The sequence below is a fragment of the Anas platyrhynchos genome, chromosome 22 (assembly GCF_047663525.1).
Source record: "Anas platyrhynchos isolate ZD024472 breed Pekin duck chromosome 22, IASCAAS_PekinDuck_T2T, whole genome shotgun sequence".
Classification (NCBI taxonomy): domain Eukaryota; kingdom Metazoa; phylum Chordata; class Aves; order Anseriformes; family Anatidae; genus Anas; species Anas platyrhynchos.
Window position 1 is genome coordinate 1,399,207 of NC_092608.1, and position 22,404 is coordinate 1,421,610.

General features: G+C 54.5%; 1 protein-coding gene across 5 annotated transcripts in view; it reads left to right on the forward strand.

Annotated features, from left to right (window-relative positions):
• Positions 1 to 22,404, forward strand: part of TP73 (tumor protein p73) — a 36,988-nt gene that overhangs the window by 1,430 nt on the left and 13,154 nt on the right. For 2 of the 5 annotated variants that reach the window (XM_038166730.2, XM_038166733.2), the window contains exons 2-4: positions 6,172 to 6,267; positions 6,975 to 7,098; positions 14,081 to 14,326. In XM_038166730.2, the coding sequence (XP_038022658.1) occupies positions 6,172 to 6,267; positions 6,975 to 7,098; positions 14,081 to 14,326 (466 nt within the window). Of the gene's footprint in view, positions 1 to 144; positions 1,461 to 2,106; positions 3,685 to 6,171; positions 6,268 to 6,974; positions 7,099 to 14,080; positions 14,327 to 22,404 lie in introns of those variants that run through there. The other 3 variants (XM_038166732.2, XM_038166731.2, XM_027443371.3) reach the window with 3 other exon arrangements.

The window sequence follows — 22,404 nt, forward strand, 5'->3', positions numbered from 1 at the left end:
GCTTCCCCCCCGCGCTGCGCTTCCAGGCGGTTGGGCCCGGGCGGCTGATTGCAGCCGGTGGGGAGAGGCCAGGAGGCCACCACCTGCAAATGAAGCACCTCAGCAGAGGCAGAGCTCGCAGGATCTTTAAAAATTAAAGATCTTAAGGGTGTTTTTTTGAGAGAGAAAAAGAGCCAAGAGTCGCTGCCGATGGGGGAGACAGGGCTACCCACACTGGGGTGCACCCCCCAGTAGGCCTGGGGCAGATGTGGACCTGGAAAAGGCCCAAGATCTGCTTTTCTGCCCCAAAATGTGCAAAGCATTGGCAACAACAGCCCCACAGGGCGATGTCCCCACACTGCTCGGCCTCTACTCTCAAGTCCGTGTCAGTTTGGTGCCTGTACGCAGCCCCAGCGTGGTCACACAAAGGCAGCATGCCCTGTCCCACATCCACCTCAGCTCCAGGCCTGTCCTCAGGACATGTTATGGATCGTGCATTTAGGCCCTAAAAGCAGCTCCAGTGACTCCGATGTGTTCAGGGTCCCACAAACCCATCTGTCCTCTCGCCCTGCCCACGCATAAAGCCTGTGGGCTGGTCTGAAGCCAGGGGCAGCGATTTTGGGGTGCCTGCGGGCAGAGCTTTGGCTGTTCGGCTCTGAAGGGAGGCGGGTGAGTCAAGCACGCGACCGACTTTTTAAAGGTCATGAACACCTCTCAGTGGTTTTACCCCAGTGACTGAATGCAGTCGAAAGGGAAAGTCAGCAGGAGAACTTCAGCTTGTGAAAATGGGTGTCAGTAAACAGATAGTCGAGGAGTGCAGAAGGAAGAGTAATGCTGGCTGCCTCCTTGTGAGTGCTGTAAAATGCCTGCCAGCCCGCCGCTGGCCCTGAAGCTGTTCAGGCAAGGAAGGAGGCTCCCAGTCCTGCTGTCCTTTGGGGAACAGTCTCCCACTGCAGTCAGTGCCGGGCGATCAGCAGTGCCCTTGCATATCCTCAGCACGGCCTGCCCCAGGCCAGTAATGCCCCAGGAGGGATGAGCTGGGCATTTTGACCAATGCAAGCACCAAAACAGCTCCGGAGCAGCAATCTGGTGGGGTGCGGAGCTTCCAGTGGTGCTGTGGTGCACATGGGGTCTCCTTCCCAACCTGACAGCAGCCATCTCGGGCTCTGTAACTCTGCTGCTGGAGCCCCAGAGGGCTGCCTTGCCCTGGAGTCACTTTGGCACTGGTGACCAGCTTAATTCCCCAGCACGCTTGGCTGAGCATTCCCCACCCCCTTGTAACTGCCTCGTATTCCAGGAAGGAGCGCACAAGCCTTTGCCTCACTTTTCACATAGCTTTCAACAGCTCCAATGTCATTGCCTAGGCGACCGGGACGCTACTAGATTGTAGTGCAGTAAATAACATAGATCCTCAATCCCAGGCCGCTCCTGTCTGCGGGAGACCTCCGGGGGAACTCGAAACGCCTGGGGAGCCAGAGCAGGTAGGAGGAAAAAAAGACAAAAGGAAACCCCTTGCTATTTGTGTGTGTGTGCTACTCAGCACGGACCCTCTCAGGAGCGCAGCCGGCAGATGACTTGTGGCCGTTCTGCTTTGTAGGGTGGCTATACAAGATTAGGAAATCTTGGAAAGTTTGTTCCAAAGTGCTTTAGATCCAGAATTAAAGCACTTGTGGAGGAAAGACCAGCCAAGTGTGGGATAAAAAGCAGAGGAGGGGTTGGACACATGCAGGATGCTGTGGCTGGTTGCGGGCTGCCCGGCTCCGTGCAGTCAGCGGGATCGGGTCTGCACTCAGGGCTGGTGCTTGGCTGCCAGGTGCAGGAGGAACAGCCAGCTCTTCTCACCTCCCGTGAGCTGCAAGGGACTCCTGTCTGTCAACTTGTGTGTCTGTCAGAGAGAATTTGGTCTCACTCACTCCTGTTTTCTAAGCATTGTTTTGCACGTGTGAATTTACGTGTGAATTTACTAATCAGGGACAAGTGAACAAGAGCACAGGTGACGTTGCGACCTTGGATTCTATCTACATTTTGCAAAGCAAGGCTTTGTCCCCCTCGTTACACTTCTGGTACCCCTTACCTGCCTTATGCTGATGAAAGAGGGAAGCTGAATTTGTAATAATTATAAGAATATTTTCAGAGCCAGTGGTTAAAATAAGAAGGAATTGTGCCCCTGGAGTGACACATCCCAACCCGTGCTGCACAGTCTGGCAGCTCAGCGGAGGAAGGTGGCAGCCCCACGTCACTGCTAATCTGGCAGTGTACTGAGCTAAGTCCCCAGAGCAAGCAACCGCGGGCTGTTTCCTCCTTGCAGGCTTTGTCCCTGTACTTCTAGTTGATTTTTCGCTGTGCAATTTCCCTGCAATGCACTAACTAGCAACAGAGGGAAGCAACAATCCAGTGAATGGTGGAGGAGACCCGAGAAGGCACGCGGAGAGGCAGCTCCCACGTGAAAACAAGCAAATCGCGTAAGCAGCATTTGCTCCACGCACCGAGCCCCCTAGTTTGCATGTTTCAGTCTTTCTTCCTCTGAAAGCCTGCAATAAATCAGGTGAATGGCCTGCCTGCAGACCTCCCCCAGCTCTGCATGTGCCCGACACAGTCCTGTGTCGCAGCCGTCACCGCACATCACTCCAGGCACATCATGTCCGTGTTGCTCTGAGGCAGAAGGGACAGAGGACCCCTGCTGCACCCTTCCCTAGCTGAAGAGATCTTCAGTGTAATAAGCAGATGTGGGTCTCTGGAGGTGTCAGGGTGGAAATCCTCCCGGTGGTTTCAATAGAGAGCTCCTCTGTGCAGAAGTCAAAGTGTTATCTCGGGCCTTTCCTCAAACGTTGGTGCTGGAAGAGGTGTCAGGGCGACGTCGGGGAGCTGGCGCTGTTACTGCAGAGGCTGCGGATCCTCCAAGGTGATGTGGGAGACTGGAAGTGACAGAGGCTGAAGCTGCTGGGGCTGTTTCGTAGCTCTGCTGCTGCCGCCAGTGTGTTTAGCCCCGGGGTAGTCACCTCCCAGTGCTATTTGCATAGTTTACAGGCACTGGGAGGTAATTACATCCAAGTGATCTAGTAATGCTGCTTTAGCAAGACAGAATCAGTCCCTACAGCTCTTCCTAGCTCACCTTCATTTAACCTGTGCCAAGGGCCTCTGCTGTTTCCAGTAGGATGTGATTTCCTTCTGCTGGACCTCACCGCTGAATCTCTTCCCTGCTTCCCATCCAGCTCGACTGCAAATGCCTCCACAGCACCTCGTTTTAGAGCAAATTACACCAGCAAAGTTGCTGCCAACTTTGGGGGATGCTGTCTGCAGTCTTCTGCAACTCCTTGCCATCCTGGAGTCCAGGCTTTAGCCTGTCCCTATTGCTGCAGGGATTCCTTCCCAGAACATGCAGTAATCACTGTGTGAGGGAGGCTGACAGCCAGGATGCTCTCTGTACCATGGAGTGTAAGTGTTTGGGTGCGAGAGGACGCTGGCCTGGCTTTGCAAGCACCAATTGTGCTTTGAAAGAGAAAGGGAACTTCCAAAACGCCCTTAAAATATTCAGATTTTTTTTCTGTTGAAAGCGAGTGCAGCCACGTGGTTAGAGCTGGTGTCACCCATCATGACCACACAGCACGGGGCGGTGCGGAGGTGCTTTCTCTGCTGAAGGAAACGGCCTGGCTCATTCTTGGCATTGCCGACACCTTGGGCCATGGAGGGCAACATGGAAACAGGGTAAGGCCCCCAGCAGAAGCCCCGTGGCAGCTCTGAGCTTTTCCTTTTCTCAGATCTGCTGCTGCCGTTCTTTTGTTTCTCTTCATTGACTCGTGGGACGAGGAGGGGTGGGTGGACACGAGACTTTCACAAGCTGGCTCTTCTGCGAGCAGACTTGAGGGGAGAGCTCTCTGCTGCTGTGCCGAGCCCTCCTGGAAGAGCACCTGCGGGCGCTGTGTGGCTCAGGTGAGTCACAGACGTGGCAAAAAAACAGCGTGGGACCAACTTTCAGGGGACACCACCCTGCTTTCGTTTGAACGCCTGGTGCGGTGTCTCCTGAAGCTGCCCAGCCTCCAGCTGACTCGGAGGGACCACGGAAAGGGCCCCGAGGCCGGCCCCACAGCTGGGCTCACCCAAACATCGCCTGCTGCGGCCGGCAGCCTGAGAGCAGAGAGCAGGAAGCCTTCGGGCTTTCAGTATTACACGGCGGTACTGAGTTGAAACGAGATGGTAACCCTCGTTTGGGGAAAAGGAGTAACCGGGTCTCGGCTGGGCCGTGAGTGTGTGTCAGGAGGGGCAAGGAAGCCGTCCCTGGGGTTCCTGGGGAGGAGGAGGATGGCCGTGCGGCGTGGCGGCAGGCAGAGGAAGGCAGCAGGCTGCTCAAGATGGCTGCGGGCCGGCCCTCCGCAGCACGCTGCCTCTCCCGGGGGCTTGGCAGGGGGACAGGCACCCGGAAAAGGTCCCGGTGTGCTCAGAGAAAGAGGCCGGGATGCTGTGGGCCCTCGGGCTGTCTGTGGCTCACGGCACATTGCAGCTGAGCCAGGCGTGCTCTGTCCATGTGGTCACACCGGGCTTTGCCACATATCGTCACCCGTTTCTCCAAAGAGCAGGCAAACAACGCAGCTTTCCTGGGTGTTACAACGCCTGAAGCACCTCCTGTGTGTTGTCTTTTCTCTCTGAGCATGTCTGCAGGCTCTGGAGCAGCTACAGACCGCCCTTGCTCTTACAGAACCACGTTTTTGCAAAGCAGGACCAGACGGTGGCCACCCATGGGCACTCGTAGCCATACGTATTTCTGGTGGGTTTCCTCCGTGGGGCCTGGTGACCACAAAGAGCCTGGTTGTAGGAGCAAGTAGGAGCAGTGCTGAGCACTTGGAGCAGGTGTAGGTGGGACAGCTCCCTCCCCATCTCACAGCCAGGGGCTGGAGGAGCAGACAGGATGAAGGGTGGCTCAGTGGCTGTGCAGCACAGCAGCATTCAGAAAACTTTCACCAAATTGGCTTTCCTACATGTTTCCTGTATGCAGTTCTGGGTAAACAGGGCACTTCTCTCAGTAAGGCTGCTGTCCCTTTACAGGAGAGGCAGTGCTTCTGCCTTGGTTTGCTTGGAAAGCATAAATTAACTTTCAATAGTATTTGCAAGCTGCTTAGAAGTGGGAAGGTCATTTTAATGCCTGAACAAGTAAATTGAAAGGTGCCTGTATTGTGTCTTCTGTGTGAGTTTACTTAGCTGTCTTTATGCCTTTACAGATTTCTGGGTATTTGCAACCAAAGGTTCATGAGAAAAATACATTAGTCTGTTGGCAGATAACATTCCTGGGATAAAAATTGTCCTGTGCCTAACATGGACAAACCAGAATCCAGGAGCAACACCGTAACAGAGCACAAGCAGACTTCCTGAAGTGGCCACTGGGTACTGGAGGTGCCTGAGCTTGGGTGCTGGGTGCTGCTGTGCTCCTGCCTTCCTGCCTTGCCTTGTTCGGAGCAGGAGGATGTTCCATACACCAGCCAACAGGGGCCAGCCCTTGTCTTGAACTCCTGGCACTGCCCTGATTCAGGGGCACAAAGGCCTGCCCTGTGTGCACCAGCTTTGCACAAGAGGGTTTCCCCACTCCTCTGCTGGCCACTGAGCAGCTGGGCAGGCAGGGTGCTCTCAGGGGAGCAGCACCAAGGGCCCCTTTGGCTCTGATTCTTACTGTGAGACTTTGTTTGCTACCTAACTTGAGGTTTCGGTTTTATTCAGAGGCCTCATACTCGAGAGTTTTGTATATCTGAGAAATCTAAGCCCTTTTCTGAATGAAGCCGGTCCCAAACGTTGGCTAGGAATAGCTGTCAGAGTGCCCCAGGGCTGGGGAGGCCGCGTGTGGCAGTGCTGGGTGCTGCTGGAGCACTCTGTAAGCATCTCAGATGGGAGCCCCGAGTCACAGGATTGGCATTTAGCAGAAATGGGCTGGCATCCAAGCACCCTGCCACTTCGGCCCTTTCCAAAATACCCACATCTGTGTAAGAATGCTGTCATCACCCGAAACACCACCCTTACGAGAAAGCTGCAGCCAGAGGGCTGCTGCAAGGACACAGCCGTGGTGCTTTGCTGGCCGTTCTCTGTGCAAAACCAGAAGCCAACACTGTGCTGGAAGGCGCTGAGTGGCTGTGGGGGATTCCTGCTGCCCCCTTCGATCAGGTATGGCTCTCCAGCAATGCTAACCTTGTTGTTTTTCTTTGCCCCTAGAGTGATTTATCCTTTGTCAGACTCCCCCTCTGCGAAGATGTCTGAGTCGTCTCCAGCCGATGAAGGTACAACGTTTGAGCACCTCTGGAGCACACTGTAAGTGGTATTTGATCGTTTGTGTCGAGGCAGCAGTGCCCCTTTGCTGTGCAATCTGTGTTAGCACATCTCATCAGTATGGCCTGGAGGGAGACAAGTTTCTTTCACATGCTCCAGTTTTCACATATTCCTTTTCTGCATTCAGAATTTTGCTCCCAGGTTCCAATTTCTCTGCTCAGACTATTTCATCTCCCAAACCCCCTTACCTCAGTGATGCTAGAAAGTCAGAGGCTGGGGAGTTTGCATACACTGAGTGCAGGGCCCCACAGAGGTTTTGGAAACTGTTTCTGAGAAGGGTTGTGCAACCACCAGGATTCCCAACACGCAACATAAAGACATAAAGCCAAAGGAACGAGCGCAACAAAGGGTGTTCGTGCACATCAGAGGTCAGCATCTGGGCACGCTTTTTGCTGGAGGAGACAGGTGTTTGGGCAGCAGGGTCAGAGTGCCTCCACAGCAGCTGGGGAGAGGAGGCACTGACTCATCTCTGCTTAGAGAGGAGCAGCCCATGTCCGTTGTACCTTGCCTGATGGAAGCTCCTCTGGCCCCAGCAGCACAGCACCAGCCCCTGCCCATGCCCCTGTAGCACAGCGTGCTGGGGAGAGGGCACCTGCCAGCACTGACCAGCCTGTTATTGTGATCTGTGGCCCTTCAAAACGGTGCAGGCTGTGCTGGAGAGCTGATCATCTGCCATCACTTTCTCTCAGGGAACCAGACAGCACCTACTTCGACCTCCCTCCGTCCAGCCATGCAGGCAGCAGCGAGGTCTCCAACCGCACGGAGGTGACGATGGACGTGTTCCAGCTGAGAGGCATCAACGACTCCGTGATGGTGAGCGTACCTCACATACAGACTTGTCTTCCTCCTGGTGACTGGGTGGCTTTAGAGTAGAAAATGGGAGCTTGATGGTTCATAAACCAAACAGAAACACTACAGGTGCAGCACTGCCATTATTTGTTTGGTGTCTGCTAACCTATAAAAGTGACTGTGCTGCGGTTTTGCAGCCCTGTGGTACAGTGGTCAGTAAAATAGTGGCTACGTATTAATACATCCTCTAGGCCATTCTCAACAGCAGCACCAATGACAGTCACAGTTTTGGGGCTGGGAAGCAAGAAGGCAGCTGCCCCAGTCAAGGTAAAGTGCAGCGGTCGCAGTGACTGTAGGAAGCAGGCTCTGTGCTGGGCACGTGCATCTTCCTCCTGCTTGCTTAAACATGCAGCAGGGCTTCTGCGCTGTGATGACGGTGTAGCTCAAGTACCTCAACAGAAATAGAGTATAATTTGCTCAGGTGTAAACATGCTGTGTAGTAAAGTTGTTTGCAAGCTGCTCTGCAGCCAGGCTTCTGGAGGGCCACGTCATTCCCTGCTGCAGCGGGGCTCGGCTGGGTGCTCCTCTGAATGGTCTTTCAGAGAGGAAGGGCACAGCAGGAAGAACTTGCTTCAGTAACAAAAATCTCTCCAATTTGCTGGTTAGGATGTGCTCTGTTAGGAACGGGCTCCTCAAAATTGCTCAGCTTTAAAATCACTGAGGCCGTGCTTCTCTTTTCCTGAGTGCTGGAGGTGCACCAGGGATAAAACCCTTCACAGAGATCAGCTTGCCATCTCTGAAAGCCAAGGGCTTGGTTCGCACCGTGTAACCACTGCTCATCTGGCCTCAGGATCTCCCCCTGCCCAGCCAGGCATTAAAAATCCTCTACCAGACATCTCAAAGGCAGCGGGGGCCTCTATAATGCCCCCAGAGCACATGCTGCTGCATTCACGCTCCTCCCAAGCCCTGCAGCCTCCCAGGAGCATCCATCCCTTCCCCAGCATGAGGCAGCTCTGGCCGTTTCAGCATCTCCCTCCACAAAGCCCCCGTTTCCCTCCTCGCCAGCTTGCATCCCCTCCCCCAGCTCCTTTTTCCCTCGCTTTCAGCTTACTTTCCCTCTCTTGCGGGCCTTTGTCTGCAGCGGGGCAGGAGGCTGAGCCTGGCAGACGGCTCAGGTGGAGCCCCTTGTGCTAATAACCATGGAGCTGTCCCTGCACTGATGTTCGGCCTTGCTTGGCTCCTTGGTGCTGCCGTGACTGAAGCCACCCGCAGCAGATTCCTGCTGTGAGCAGGCTGCGGGCTCACAGGGGCAAGGAGCACAGAGGCAGAGCCAGCTCCCAGCCCTCGCTCGCAGCAATGAGCCAGCAGTACATATCTGTGCTGGCCCCCTCGTGCAACCACTGCGTGCTGCAGTGCTGAGCTCAGAGCGAGCTCCTGCTAGCTGTTGTCACCGGGAAGTGTGGCAGGCTGACGTGCACGAAAATAAACACACAGGTGAAGTGATGCAGCCAGCCTGACCTGGAGGTGGGACCAGGGAAGGTGCAGCTGCTGAGTACCGGGGATATCTGGAGGATGCCAGAGGCAAAACACGTGGGGAGTGGTGGTGCTGCAGCGCCTGGCTCTGCTGCTGCTGCTCGGTGGCTGCCAGGACACCCCCGTGCCTGCCCAGCCAGGCAACTGGGATGCTCTGTGTCAGCATCGCGTGGATGTTGGATGGCTCCACCAAACCTGTAAAGCATCTCAGGGTCCTGGGGGAGGAATTGCTGTGATTAAATGTGAACAGCTCCTCAGCCACCCTGACTTTTTGCCCAACTTCAGGACCTTCAGGTGCTGCTGCGACCTGGCTGTGCGCGGGTCCATGCATGCACATCGGTGTACAGAGGGGGGTGCTCCACACTGGCTCCATCTTTGACAATACAACCACCACTCTTCGGGTTCCCCCTCTGCTATAAGACACAGAGTTCTGCAGTGAGCTCTGGCTGACGTGAGGACCGTTCCTGCCCCTGCCTCGAGTCATAAAGAAACCTGACTCATCGCAGGGCTTGTGCTGTAGCCGGCAGTCCTGCTGCTTCTGACGTCGCGCCCTGCTTTCAGCCAGATGTTGGGTAAACATCTAACTCATTAGGCTTCTTCAGAACATCTCTCAGTGAAACAAATCAGTGACATGAGACAGGATGGCAGGGAGCAGAGCATTTATTAGCGGATGTAAGGCTTGGGACGCGGGAGGCTACCTGGCCTCCGGGCAGTTTTGTCAATGGGCCCTCCAGGAGCTTTTGAGCCAGGAGAGCCCTGATGGGAGCTATTGATGTGGTTTGTAATGCCACTGAGGTGCAACTGAAAGAAACCCCAAGGGCCCAGATTGGGGTGGATGGAGGGACAGAAGGACAGAGTGATGGCCATGACATTCACGTCCAGCTCCACAAGCACAAGCTGGAGTTATCTCAGTCACAGCCACCCCTGGCTGCGGAGAAAGGCTTCTCTTGGGATGGGGTTTGACTCCAGCGACGCTGCAAGCAGCTCTCTGGAATTAAGCCTGGCTGGGTTTAATTACGGAGCAGGACCCCCGCTCCCCTCGGTGGGGATGGTTGGTACAGCCTAGTCCATCGCTGGGCAAGCTGGGGCCTGCCCCGCGCTTTAATGAATAGTCATGAGGGACAGAAGGGGGTGGGCCCCGTTTTGTTGTTGGATGCAGCTAGTTGACAGAACTAAGGGAGATGAAAAAAGCAAAAAAAGCCAACAGACCGCACACAGGTGGCCAGCACAGCATCCCTGGCACTGCCTCGGCAGCCCCGCTCCCCATGGTCCGGCACCGCAGCTCCCCGGCCGCCTGCTCCATCGCCCCCCGACCCCATGACTCCTCTGCCGGGAAGGTTCCCACTGGTCTATAACTCCCACGAAGACTAAAATGCTGTACATCAGCGACCCGATGCAGCATTACACCACGGTAGGTGCTTCTCTTTGCTAAGGGGTTTTGCCTTCTTGCTCCTTGCCTAGAGTCGTGCCCTGGCGCCGTGGCAGGAGTGCGGTACGGCGTGCCCTGGCTCTGCTCGCGGAGCCTTCGTGCTGCTGCTGCCCGGGACGTGCAGGGGACATGGGGCTCTGGAGGGACCCACCTTGTGGACCCGGCACTCTCTGCATCAGAGGCAGTCGGCAGCATGAGGAGAATGAGCTGTGCCTAATTGGGATGGTTGCAGCTTCATGGGCTCGGTGTGCATTTCTCTCGTGTTTTCCCGTGCTGTGTGTTGCAGAGGGTGACTTAAATCTTTTGTGTAAATGGACACGGGCTCCCTAACCTCTTGTATATGCAAACTGGGGTGTGCCTGCTCTGGAGAAACCCAGCTAAAGGCAAAGGGCAGCTGTGAGCATCCTTAGGAGAAAACTCTGCCTGCGGAGCCCGGAGGTGCTTGGCACCTCAAGCTCTGGTTCCCCTCTCAGGTGCGGGCACTGCAGCTCCTGGCATGTGCTGCATTCCCAGGCAGCTTTTCCTTTCATGGCATAGAGGCTGGAAGGGTAGAGCAGATGAAATAGCACCTGTGCTTGCAGGCAGCAGAGTTTTGTCCCTGTCCTCCAGGGCTGAGGCTGCTTTCTTAGTCAGAAGGTTTTTGGATCTGTTGTCTGGTGTCCAGAAACACTTGGATACAGACGCAGATACAGACAGAAAGGTGCGCCGTTGCACTTCCCAACCAGAAATTATTTCATTTCTCCTTTTTGTCTGATGTGAGTAGTAGAAGCATGTATGTCCTGGGTTCTTTGTAATGCTGCTGCTTGGGATGCTATCACTGCATCCCTGTGGATATTTATATAGGTGTGTGTATGAACACACACGCACATATATATATATTTGCATATACGCACACACAAGCACTGTGTTGGATTTGTTGACATACATACACACAAACACCCATGCTTGGATTGGTCTGCTAAGAGAACGTCTCCAAAATTAACTCAGTCTTAAAAGACAAGTCAGTCATGTACTCGCTTGGCTCTGTGTATCCCTGCCGGGTACCTGGGGGCTTTGCCTGGTGCTTTGTAACCAAAATGTCCCATGAGTCGGATAGACTAGTGAGACTGCTTATAAAAACCCTATAAAACATGCAGAGAAATAATATTAATTGGGGTGTAAAAGGCTTAAGGAGATCTTCTAATCAGCAACAGCTGGCTTTCACACCTTTGTATAGCCCAAGAAGCATCAGCTGACTCAAATGAACCTGATTCACTTAATTCAGGTGTTAAATTTTCTAGGAGAAAGCACTCTTTTATGTCATACATCTTCACTTGAACCAAAATTAGCCTGAACCCTGCAGTTGAGGACGGTGGCCTAAGTCGGCCCCGTTCTCCAGCTGCCCTTCCCTCTGCACATCTCCAGCCATCCTCCCTGCCATTTCCAGGGGACGCCTTCCCTCTCTGCGCTGCAGCTCCAGCGTGCTAGCTCCCGAGCAGCAGGCATCGCCAGGAGGCAAAAAGCTTCCTGTTTATTTCCCATTTCGACAGGATATGAGTAACTGGGCCGGCACCCACTCCTGAGCTGCCTGGCGGTGCGAACCCAGCCTGCTTTTGTCTGGCTGTGTCCATGCGTGTGCAGTGTCAGTGCTATAAGTCGGCTTGTTTGCTCCTTGGTACTCTCCGTTTATTCCTAAAAATCCGCCCGTGGCTGGGCAGAGGGTGTGCACTCCGCGTGTTCCCTGCAGTCCTTCCATGTCCCGGTCACTGCAGGAGAACAAAACGGTGCAGTCTCAATTTCCATGGGTTATTCGGGCTGTGGTTTCGCAGTGCTCCCCTAAAAATCAACAATCCTTGTTCCTCTTGTGTTTCTCCTCCTGTGCGATGTGCCTCACACCTCCCGGCCCCACCGCAGTGCCACCAGGGCTGCCCCGTCCCTGGGGTCCTGCTGACAGCCGGCGGTGGGGAGCAGGCTCCCAACTGGGTGGCAGCAGCTCTCCACGGACACTTTTAATTCCCATTTTGCTGCAGTTTCTTGTAAATTTTTCTCCAGGTAAATTCTGAGATTGTGGAAAGCCCGGATGGGCGTTGTTTATCATTAGCAGGGCTATTTATAGAGCAGCGAGGAGGAATAGAGGGGTTTCTGCACATGTTTTTAGGGGAGAAAATGGCTGTATTTGTAAAAGCAAGTCGGATCTTGTTCAGCATTCCTCCAGTTAGTCACAGACTCCAACGACCTTGCGAGAGATGCAGACAACAGGAGAACTTTCCTGGGGAAGGATGATTGCGTTTAAGCCATTATACATCGTACGCGTTTGGGTGAGGTTTGGATCCCAAGTCAAAACACGTCTCTTGATTCCTAAGTTGTGAGCCTCGCAGCCCGGCAGCCTTCCGAGGGAAAAGGCAGATCACCGAGCCTGCTGCTCCTGGCCAGGGGTGGGCTGACAAATATCGCTGCCTTCTGGTGCCTCCTGGCTTCCAGGGCTGCCCTCGGTGGTGCTCAGCAGCCGGGGGGCAGCCCCTGAGCAATTCAGGGCTTGCAGATCTGGGGGAAAAACATTCTAGCTGCTTGGCGAAGCAGCCAACTTTGGGATTTTTTCTCTCTTTTGAGTATTAGTTTACCTGTCTACCACAGAAAAAGGGAAAAAAAAAAAGGTCTGATTTTCAGATGAAAGGTTAAGGCTGTTTTAGCCGCGCAAATTTTGAGAATGTCCTTTGCTGAGGCTACACCTGCAGATAAAAGAGCTGCCAGCTTTTTACTGGAAATGTCTGATGATAATTGTTCAGAAGATGAATAAGAAAAAACAGTAAAAAGCCAGGTTTTGGCCCGTTGTACATGGAACAAGAGCCAGTAGATGTGCAAATCGGTGCCTTTGCTCTGTGACCTTATTTGCAGCTATGCACTTGTAGGTTTGAGGTTTTCCCCAAATTAAACTTGCATCAGTGAAAGCCACTAAAAGCAAACACCCCAACTAGGAAATGAATTACACAAACCACCATTCAGAGCTCCTTCTTCATATTCATGGCAGGGCAATCCTTCCAGAAACGGTGCGCACGTGTGCACGCATGAGAGGTGAATGAATGCAGAAAATATGTCTGGAAACCGGGTCGGATTTTCAGAAATGCGATGGGAACGAGCTGTCGGCAAACAGGGTGGCTGCTCAGGGGTTTTAGGTACCGACCAGCTCGGGCAGGCAGTGCCACCCGATGAGGCTGAGCTGCTCGCAGGGTCCAGCTGGAGGCATCCAGGGGCTGGGGCTGGCTGCCAGAGCCGTGCAGGCAATTCACAGCACCACAAAGCTCTGGCTACCGGGGACAGGGCATCTCCTTCCCGCTGCAGGAGCGAGGTCTTTGCTCAGGGCATCCAGCATCCCACAGCCCAGATGGAGCCCAGTGGCTCCCAGCAGCTCCCAGTGGCTCCCAGCATCGCTGCGGGACCCTCGGTCCCCTCCTGCCCCGCGTGAGGTCTGGCCCTGCTTTACAGGGCATGGTTTTGGCTGGTGTTACTGCCGTGGAGGTGTGGCACTGAGCAGTCCTTTACTGGAAATCTGTAACCTTGATGGGTCTGGTGGGGTGCTGGGAACCTGCTGAACTTTGAGGACAAAAAGAGCCTTTCTGTGGTCCTTGCCTAGCAGAGTTTGTAGTGCAGCGGTCATTGCTCTCCCCCCTCGGTGCAGTAGGACATTGCCCCTATCCTAGCAAAACCCCCAAAACGCAATCCTGCTCCCCCTGCTAACAACAAAAAAAGTTATCTGCAGCCACACGTGCGACAAATCCGGAGATCTCGGCATCTGGCTGCCTGCAGTGGGGATGAGGCTGGTAGAAGGGGGTGACTTACACGTATTAGGTTCACCCTTCACACAAGTGGTGACCTGTTTAAAAACCACACGGACCCAGAACAGCTCCTCTGGCTCCTCTTCCCCGCATGCTGGCCCTTTAAGGAGGCTGTAACAGGACACCCGAAGTCCTGAAGAAGTGCAGCTGAGGTTTCCATGTCTCTAAACTGGCTGGTGTTGTCTTTTTTTTTTTTTTTTTTCCTCCCTCCTCCCCTTTTCCCTTCCTCCAGTCCCAGTTTAATTTGCTCAACAACAGCATGGATCAGAGCATCGGCAGCAGAGCAGCCTCCGCCAGCCCCTACAGCTCCGAGCACACCTCCAATGTCCCCACGCACTCGCCCTACTCGCAGCCCAGCTCTACCTTCGACGCCATGTCCCCGGCTCCCGTCATCCCCTCCAACACTGACTACCCGGGTCCCCACCACTTCGAGGTGACCTTCCAGCAATCCAGCACAGCCAAGTCGGCCACCTGGACAGTAAGTTGCATGTCTTCCTCGCTCCCCTGGAGGGATGCTTGCTGCTCCAGGTTGCGTTTTCGGCCAGCCCGCCGCAGACACGTGAGTGCCCGGGTGCTGTTTCGCGGCGGGATGCACGGGGCACGCTGGCTCGTGCACAGCCTAAAACACGGGGGCTCTGCCTGCGCAGGTGACCCTGAGAAGCACAGCGTGCAGGACACATCAGGGCTTGCTTTTAAGCCGGTTTTCGTTTGTTTTCCCAACCGGATCGTTAAACGCGGTGATTTGAATATAACCACCGGTGCAGGAATCCCCTAAAGTGAGGATAAATGTCCACAAATACCACAAAGCTGGAAAAATGCACGGGGAAAAACGCCTGCCACGCTCTTGTGGCAATTCCCAAAGCATTTTCCAGCAACTGCTGTCAGGTGAGGCAGGAGGTGAGATGGACCTTCACTGTGATCTGCTGGGGCCGTTCTTAGCTGTGTCTTAAGTTCTTGCTTTTCATGCGTAGTCCTCTTTCGTCCTGTGTCAGAAGGGTAACTCAATCTCTAGAAGTCACAGCAAAATTACAGCTTAGATTTGGAACCACAAAGGGATGGCTGCACAGCATCACGCGGTGTGGGCTCAGCACCTTGGTCCTTTGGAGCTGAAGCACAGCTTTGGGCCAAAAGTCCTCCCGCATGTCCACAGCCAGGCAGGGGACTCCTCTGCACTGACCAAGAATTACCCTGAGCACAGGGCAGCTGTTTTTTGTGGAAAAAAGGTCATAAAGTCCGGCTCCCGGTTTTGTGTAATGCTGTCTGCAGCTGTAAGAGCAGCACCCGCAGCTGTTACCAGGCATTGCTGCCTCGGAGGTTTCCCTGCCACGCGGTGAGCACCTTCAGCCCTCCTCACTGCCACCTGAACGCCTGCAAGAGCTCCTCGTGGACATGCCTGTGGCGGGCGTTTGTGTTCCTTAGGGAATGTTTCAAAGCGGAGAGGCTGAGATGAGACAAGTGACACAGGGAGGGAGCAACCGGGCTTCCTCCGAGGCTGTCACTTGACGTTATGGTGAGGCAGGCAGGACCCATTGGGGCGATGCGTCAGCTCAAGGTGCGATAATGGCTTTTATTTTTGGGAGCCGATGTGTTTAATTGCTAAGAAAGTCCTTTCCATGGCAAATAGGAAGCGTCTTGGGATGCTTTTGTGCAGGGACACAGCGAGCTCACTGCCCTGTGGGTGCTGGCACAGTGCTGGGACTTGTGCCCATGGAGCATACGGGTGGGATGGGATGGGATGAGGTGGGATGGGGTGGGATGGGACAGCCTGTAGCAGCCTCAGCAGCGCTGTGTCCATCCCCTGTGAATCCAGGAGCTGACCTGGGCAAGAGGAGCCCCGTGGCAGGGTGTTGCTCTCCCCCAGTGCTGCAGGGATGGTGACACCGCTCCCTGTGCTGAGCGTTGAGACCCCCGGTCAGGGTGAGGAGTCCCTGCCTGCCCCCCAGGGGATGGGCTGGCAGGGCAGAGCAGTGCAGCACCGCGCTGACAGCTCGGCTGGCTGCGGCAGCCACGTCTCCAGCAAGCTGTCAGCGAACTGCTGCTTGAATCCAGCCAAGGTTGTGGCTTCGCTGCAGACTTGTGCTGACCCGTGGCCGGGATGAGCACCAGGATTAGATACAGCTCGCCCTCCTGGGAGTGGTTGGTCTGTCACTTTTTTCACTGTCTTTCCTTGCAAGCTACTGCTAAAGGATGCACGTGTTAGGTCTGAAGGTCCCCGGGGCAGGACATGGCTCCATCCCACTCCTACCCATGTTGGGGGATAAATCCTGCCAGTTAAATGTAAAGCTGCGCAGGAAGAGAGGTGTTCAAAAAGGTATTCCCATGCCTCAAAACCACAGAGGCATCCGGAGAGAGGAGAGCAGCAGCCATGAGCCAGGACATCCTGCTGAACCTCTCGGGGTGATGCCAGCCGTGATGGGTAAAGAACCAAAGGAGAAGGCTGTGCTCCTTGGTGTGGGTTTGGAAAGCAGAACATCAGAACAGAAACCACACACCAGTGCCGTGTGTCTCGCCCAGCTGTCCTGATGTGGAGGGAAAAGGCAGGGAAATGTCGTGCACTTGCTTGCCACCGTCCCTGGCTGGACAGGCTGGGGAGACGGCTGGGGGATGCAGCGGGCTGGGCACTGCAGGGTACCCCTGGGCAGAGCTGTCAACAGGAAAGGTTTGTGCACGCCAAAATATGGAGAGTGCACCCACTGAAAACACACCGTGCTCACCTTTAGTGTAGCAGGAAGACCCTTCCCTTGTCCCAGATGAGGCACATTGCTACTGCAGGGAGTAAACTGAAAAAGATCTTTTTGACTGCTTGTCCCCAAAACAGCAAAGGAGGGAGCAGCAAGAGGCTGAGCTGGTGCCATGCAGTTAGCAAGCCCGTGGTGGCACCTCTGCCTCGCTGGAGCCACCCTCAGCGGTGACACCACATCCTGCTGGTGGCTGCACCCCAATGCGAGCGCCCCATTGCTTCTGGGACGGGCTGGGAGGAGAGGGTCCGGAGGGCCCTGGTTCAGCTGCTGAAGTCTGCGCTGGGCATCACCTGCACAGGGCTAACTCCTGTGCAAAGCCTTGTCATGAGCACGGAGAGCTCTGCAGACAAGAAGTGGTTGGGAACCAGGGTCTTTGACTCTAGTTGAACGTAGCCCAGCCTGTCTGAGCATCGCCCTGTGCTGCCTGCGATCCTGTAGCTGCTGTGTCCTGCTGGGAGCTGTGCTGATCACGAAGGGCTTTTAATCTCAAGGCTTTGCATTAAGGTCTCCTGTGGATGTCGGAGCACCCAGTGCCACAATAACCTCGGGGAAGCCCTGGGACACAAGAGATCCTTGGCAGATGCTCTGTGGGCAGCCGAATGTGCCGCAGAGGATGCGCCCCACCAGCCAGCGCCAGGAGCTGACATTTCTGAGCTCAGCTTTCACTGCACCACTGCTGAGCCTCGTGGTGAGCAGGAGAGCCAGCAGTGCCTTGCACCCAGCAGAGAGTGGGGGATGCTTGGTTTGAGACAGTGGTGCCGCAGGACCCCCAAAGGACTGCTGCCTGGCTCCCTGAGGGCGCTGCCTGCCCGAGGTCCTGCTGTGCTGACAGTCAGAGTTGTTCCCACTCCTGTCCCAGCTGTGCTGCTGGATATTTGTGCTGGAAGAGGGCTGCTTCCTTCTTCCCTCTCAGCTCAAAATCTGCATTAAAACTGCTTGAAAAATCCATCCTGGTTAAAAGCAGGGACGATTTCAGCAAAACATCGTACCCTGTATGTTGCCCATCAGTCGGTGTACAAATACCAGTGTTTGTATGCAGTGTGACTCTGCATAAGTTGTGGACATGAATACAGAGGCATGCAAGGAAGAATGGGAAAGCTGTTAGGAAATACAGGCACCTGGCAATGAAAGCTAAAACATATGGTCAGTAGGAACAGGGACAGTGACACTGCACAGCTCAGTAATGGCCCAGTCCTTGCCAGGAGTAGCTGAATTAACAATCCTGGCGTGGTAAAGGACGTGCATGGTTTGCACATGGAAAGAAAAAGCAGTAAAATATGCTTCCTATTTCATCGGTAGCTAAGGAAGCCTCATGGCTTCTGAATATTTTAAGACTCACTACACCAAATGATGCACACTAAGAAAGCTGCAAGCCACAAACTCCCCTGCACGGCTTTGTCCCACGTCAATTCAGAGCCCCGGGGAGCAAACCACCATGAGAGCAAGGCTTCATCAGACCAGCAGCTCCAGAGCCTCCTGCAGTATTGGGCTGAATCGTTGAGAATCCAGCCAACAAAGAGCTGGCGGTGCACAGGCAATGCCAACCCAAGTAATTCAGCGCAAACAGCCTTATCAAAAGATTTGACAGAGTTTTTTGATACAATCATGGCATGGAGCCTAACAGGCTCCTATTTTTGAAGGGTTTAGCTTGAATCCCTCTGGAGGCCATTCCTCTGGGACACGTACAGTTATCCATCCTCAGATAGCACAGTTCACACCGACAGATAAGTCACAGCTGGAAGAGGGAACGTGGCAGGGAACCACATCCCATATTCTGAGACCCCATGGAGCCCTACCACGCAGTTACCCCTAGGCTTGGAGACCTGTATGTGCAGCTCAAGCAAGCAATGGCAAACAGGTGAGACAAAACCGAGGTGAACGTGGCTCCCACATTTAGGAAGGGAGAATCCTAAGAGCCTAGGGCTCCTGGATGAGAATCCACGTGGACACGAGCTCTCCACGCCGCGGGTGGTCTGGGCAGGACGGTGTCACCCACCGGGATTGGGGCTGCCTCCAACCACGGCACCGCCGAGACCACGGCCGCAGCGTGTGCAGCTCGTGTCCACACCTCCAACAGCCTGTTGACAAAATAGAAACGGTTTGGGAGGGAGATCCAAAGAAGATGAAAGATTTGGAACAGATGCCTTGTAGGAAGATACCATACGGCATGAAAGGTCTCCCAGAGAAGAGTAAGGGTGGCTTGATCGCAGTCTGCAAGTACCTGCACAGGAGATGGTTTCTGATAGCAGACAGCTCTTTAATCTAACAGAGAGAGACATAATGAGATCCAGTGCTTGGAAGCTGAAGCCAGGCAAATTCAGACTAGAAACACGGTGGAAATTTTTTAGCAGTGAGGATAATTAACCATAGGAACAATTTACCAAGGAATGTGGTGGATTCTCCAACTCGTGCAGTATTTAAATTAAGAGTCTACATATCTTCTGAGAGATAAGCTCTACTTCAAGCAGATATTGTTGGCTCCATCCAGGATGAGTAGGCATGGGGCTTAGGCAAGCAGTGCAGGAAATCCAACCAGAGGATCCAAATTTGTTCTTTCTAACCTTAAAAAGGTGAATTTGTTAATTTATGAAACGGACAGATGGATAGAGCTGAAGACTTTGAGCATGAATTTGGGGCCCACATTTGCCACAAACAGCTCTGTTTTTGCAAAAGGATACCAGGCAGCCGGTGGGCAGGGGGTCCTGAATCCCCATGCTGGCCCTGACCGATTTTGGAAATGACTGCTGACCCAGCTTTTGGGAATCTCACCAACCTCTGAACCGAAGTCACTGTGCTAGCCTGTTCCCTACGAAGTCCTCGAGGCTGCCGCCGCCTTCGTTTTCATTTTTAATGGCCTCTTATCAGCAGAGAGCGAAGAGCAGATGCTGAAAATAAGGTTTTTGAAGCCCCCCTCCAGCAGGCTGTGCCGATGGGGCTGGGAGGAGGACGGGGAGCTGGGGCTGTGCAAGACGAGGCACGCCAGCAGCCTGCCTGTTTGTTGGAAGCTATCAGGGCTCTCGGTTCCCCGGAGCTGCCCGTACATGCAGGAGCCGCGAGCTGATCTTGGCTGTTTTCTCGCAGGCAGCCCCTCGCCACGCCGGCCAGCTGGTAACTGATAGATAATTAGTATTTTTCTCAAGTCTGGTTCGAGGGGGAGCAGCGCGCCCTCCCCTTTAAAGCACTCGCAGAAGCGTTAATGGGGTCTTTGGCCTCCCGTGGCCTGGCTGCAAAAGGGGCAAGGCCTCGGTGCTGGCAGCTGGGGCTTGTGCTGCAGGAGGGGGATGAGCCCAACACTACGCAGGGAATGGGACACCCCTAACCCCAGTGAGCGTGCACGGTGGTGCCCAGGCCACGTACAGCACCGTGCCTGCTGCTTTGGAGCACCGACAGCCGGGGGTGGAAAGATTCCAAGGCTGGAGAGGGTCAGAGGCAAGGGGAGGAAGCCCTGGCACTGGGGATGTCATTGAGCAACTCAAAGCAATCCAGCCAGCATCCTGTGCTCGGCCGGCCCCGTCCTGGTGGTTCCATCAATACCGCACTGGGAGACGGGGAGCTGAACTGGTTCCTCCGATGTAGCTGAACGGGGAGGATGGAAACAACTGGTGCTGTTGGAGGGAGGTTCTCCTTGCTGGCTGCTCTCTGAAGTATGTTGAGATAGGCAGGTGTAAAGAGGAGGGGGAGATCTTCAGCAGAATCTGTATCAAATGATTCAAACTCCAGCAGCTTACCGCATTTCTGAGAGGTCTCCATACAACAGCAGTAGCCTAAAAATGAGCAAGGGCAGGCGTAGCTCTGTGCTCTCCATCTGAGCCATAAACATCTTTGTTTTTATGTGAGTAGTTGGGCAGAAGAGCACGGGTATTTTGGCATGCCAGAAATAGGAAAGCAACCTCAGCATCAGCCTGCTCCAAAGCCATTGAAGCCAGCCCACTGGAGGCTTTCCATGAGCTTTTGCAGGGCGTGGATGAGGCTCCAGGAGCCCCAGACACAATGGAATTAAGAAAAAAAAGGCGAAGGAATTTGGTGTGCGATGTTCCAACACGATCACACTATCAGCCCCACTATCTCGAACGTGTATGGTATGCACGGGTCAAGGGAACGACTCGCTGGCAGCTGCCTCTCCAGCAGGAAGGTAGCATGGTCCCACGGGGACGGCTGGGAAGGGAGAGGGGACGGGGACGTGCCGTGATGAAGCAGCAGCAGTGACTTTGGCCAGCTCCCTCCTGGTCTGCCAGGAGCCCTGGGGTGGAGGACGCCTCCCGGCCAGCCGTGCCACCTCGAGCACAGCTGGTGGGGACCTGCAAAGAGCCCGTACCCAACGGCTGCACCTGCGAGGCTGCTCAGGGTCCTCTCCATCCAGGCACCTTCTTGGGCTGGCTGCCTGGAGGGCACCGCAGCAGGTCCTGGGCTGCTCCCGCGTGTGTGTGCCCAGAGGAGCCAGCACCAGACCCTGCAGGAGACGGGCTCCACACAGGCTCGCCTTCCCTTCCTCCCTGGCTCTCTGATGTCCAGTCTTCATAATGCAGCGTGAAATAACCGAGCTGGTAGATTTCTGGTTTCCTTTTTGGATGCTGCTGAGCTCCAGTGCAGGCTTGGTCAGAGGACCCAAGCACCCAGATGCGTAGGGGAGGCAGACTTACCAGAAATGATTAAAAAAATCCCCCAGTGTGCCAGCGCTGGCTGCTGAGGCAGTGACTAAGAAAGGCAGCAAGCCCGGCTGGCAGTTATTTTAGGGATGTAGGCACCGGGGAAGGAAGGGAGAGGAGTCCTTTGGGGGTGCCCGATGTGTCCGGCACCAGTGGGGGCTTTTCTGTTCAGCACTGGTGATGCTCTGGGCATCTGTGAACCCCAGCTCATAGCAAACGAGCAGCGAGGTCACTCCGGGAGGAATTTCCAACTCAGTGAGAAGTTGTACAGGCTAGTGATTAAAAAATGGTTATTAAAAAAAAAATTAGAAAGGGAAAAATAAGCTCTGCAGTCGGCATGTCTTCCAGGATCTGTCGTAACAGATTCGTCCGAGCCAGTTAACGGTATTTGCGGTTTGCAAGATGCTACATGTCTGGGGAAGATGACAGACACATTATTATCACCTCTCCACTGCGATCTGTCCAAACCTGTCCCAGGATGCAGCTCCGCAGCTGCTTGCTCAGGAGTGCAAGGAAATTAGCAGCCGGAGGCAGCACTTTTCTTCTCTCTCTCTTGCCAGGCTAGTGGCTTTATTGGGATCCATTGACTGCAGTCCTGGACACGTCTTGAGTAGAGCTAATGAGGAGACTGGAATGTAAAGGAGGAGGAGGAGAAGGCTGGTAGGGAGGAGGGGGGAGGATTTGTGGAAAAAGTAATTGTTGAGCAAATCATTTCCTTCAAGAGAGAAAGGAGGACTTGGCTGCAGCCCTCCCGAAGCAGGCAAGTCTAGACGCTTCGGTGTCAACAGTTGAAGATAAATAAGATTTTATCAGCTCCGAATCTGTTGGGACACATCCTCCTAGCGGTTCTGCTGCCCTGGGAGGAGTGCAGCAGATGGACTTCTCTGCTAGGTCTCTCCACGCAGAAGGTTCAGGCTATTTCTTGAGCGAGGCTCTCAGCATATACGGGGAAACACACCTCTGCCACCTCCTGCACCCTGCATGGTGGCTGCAGGTCCAAGCAGGGCACTGGCCTCTTCCAGAGCAGGTCTGGGATGTCTGCAGGGGCTGAACGGACAGGAATCTGAAGGCTTAATTCAGTGCTGTTTCACAGCAGCCACCGCATTAATCTCCCTGAATTTCTCTAGGGCATGAGGTCCCTTGAACCCTGCAGTGCACAAACCATTTCC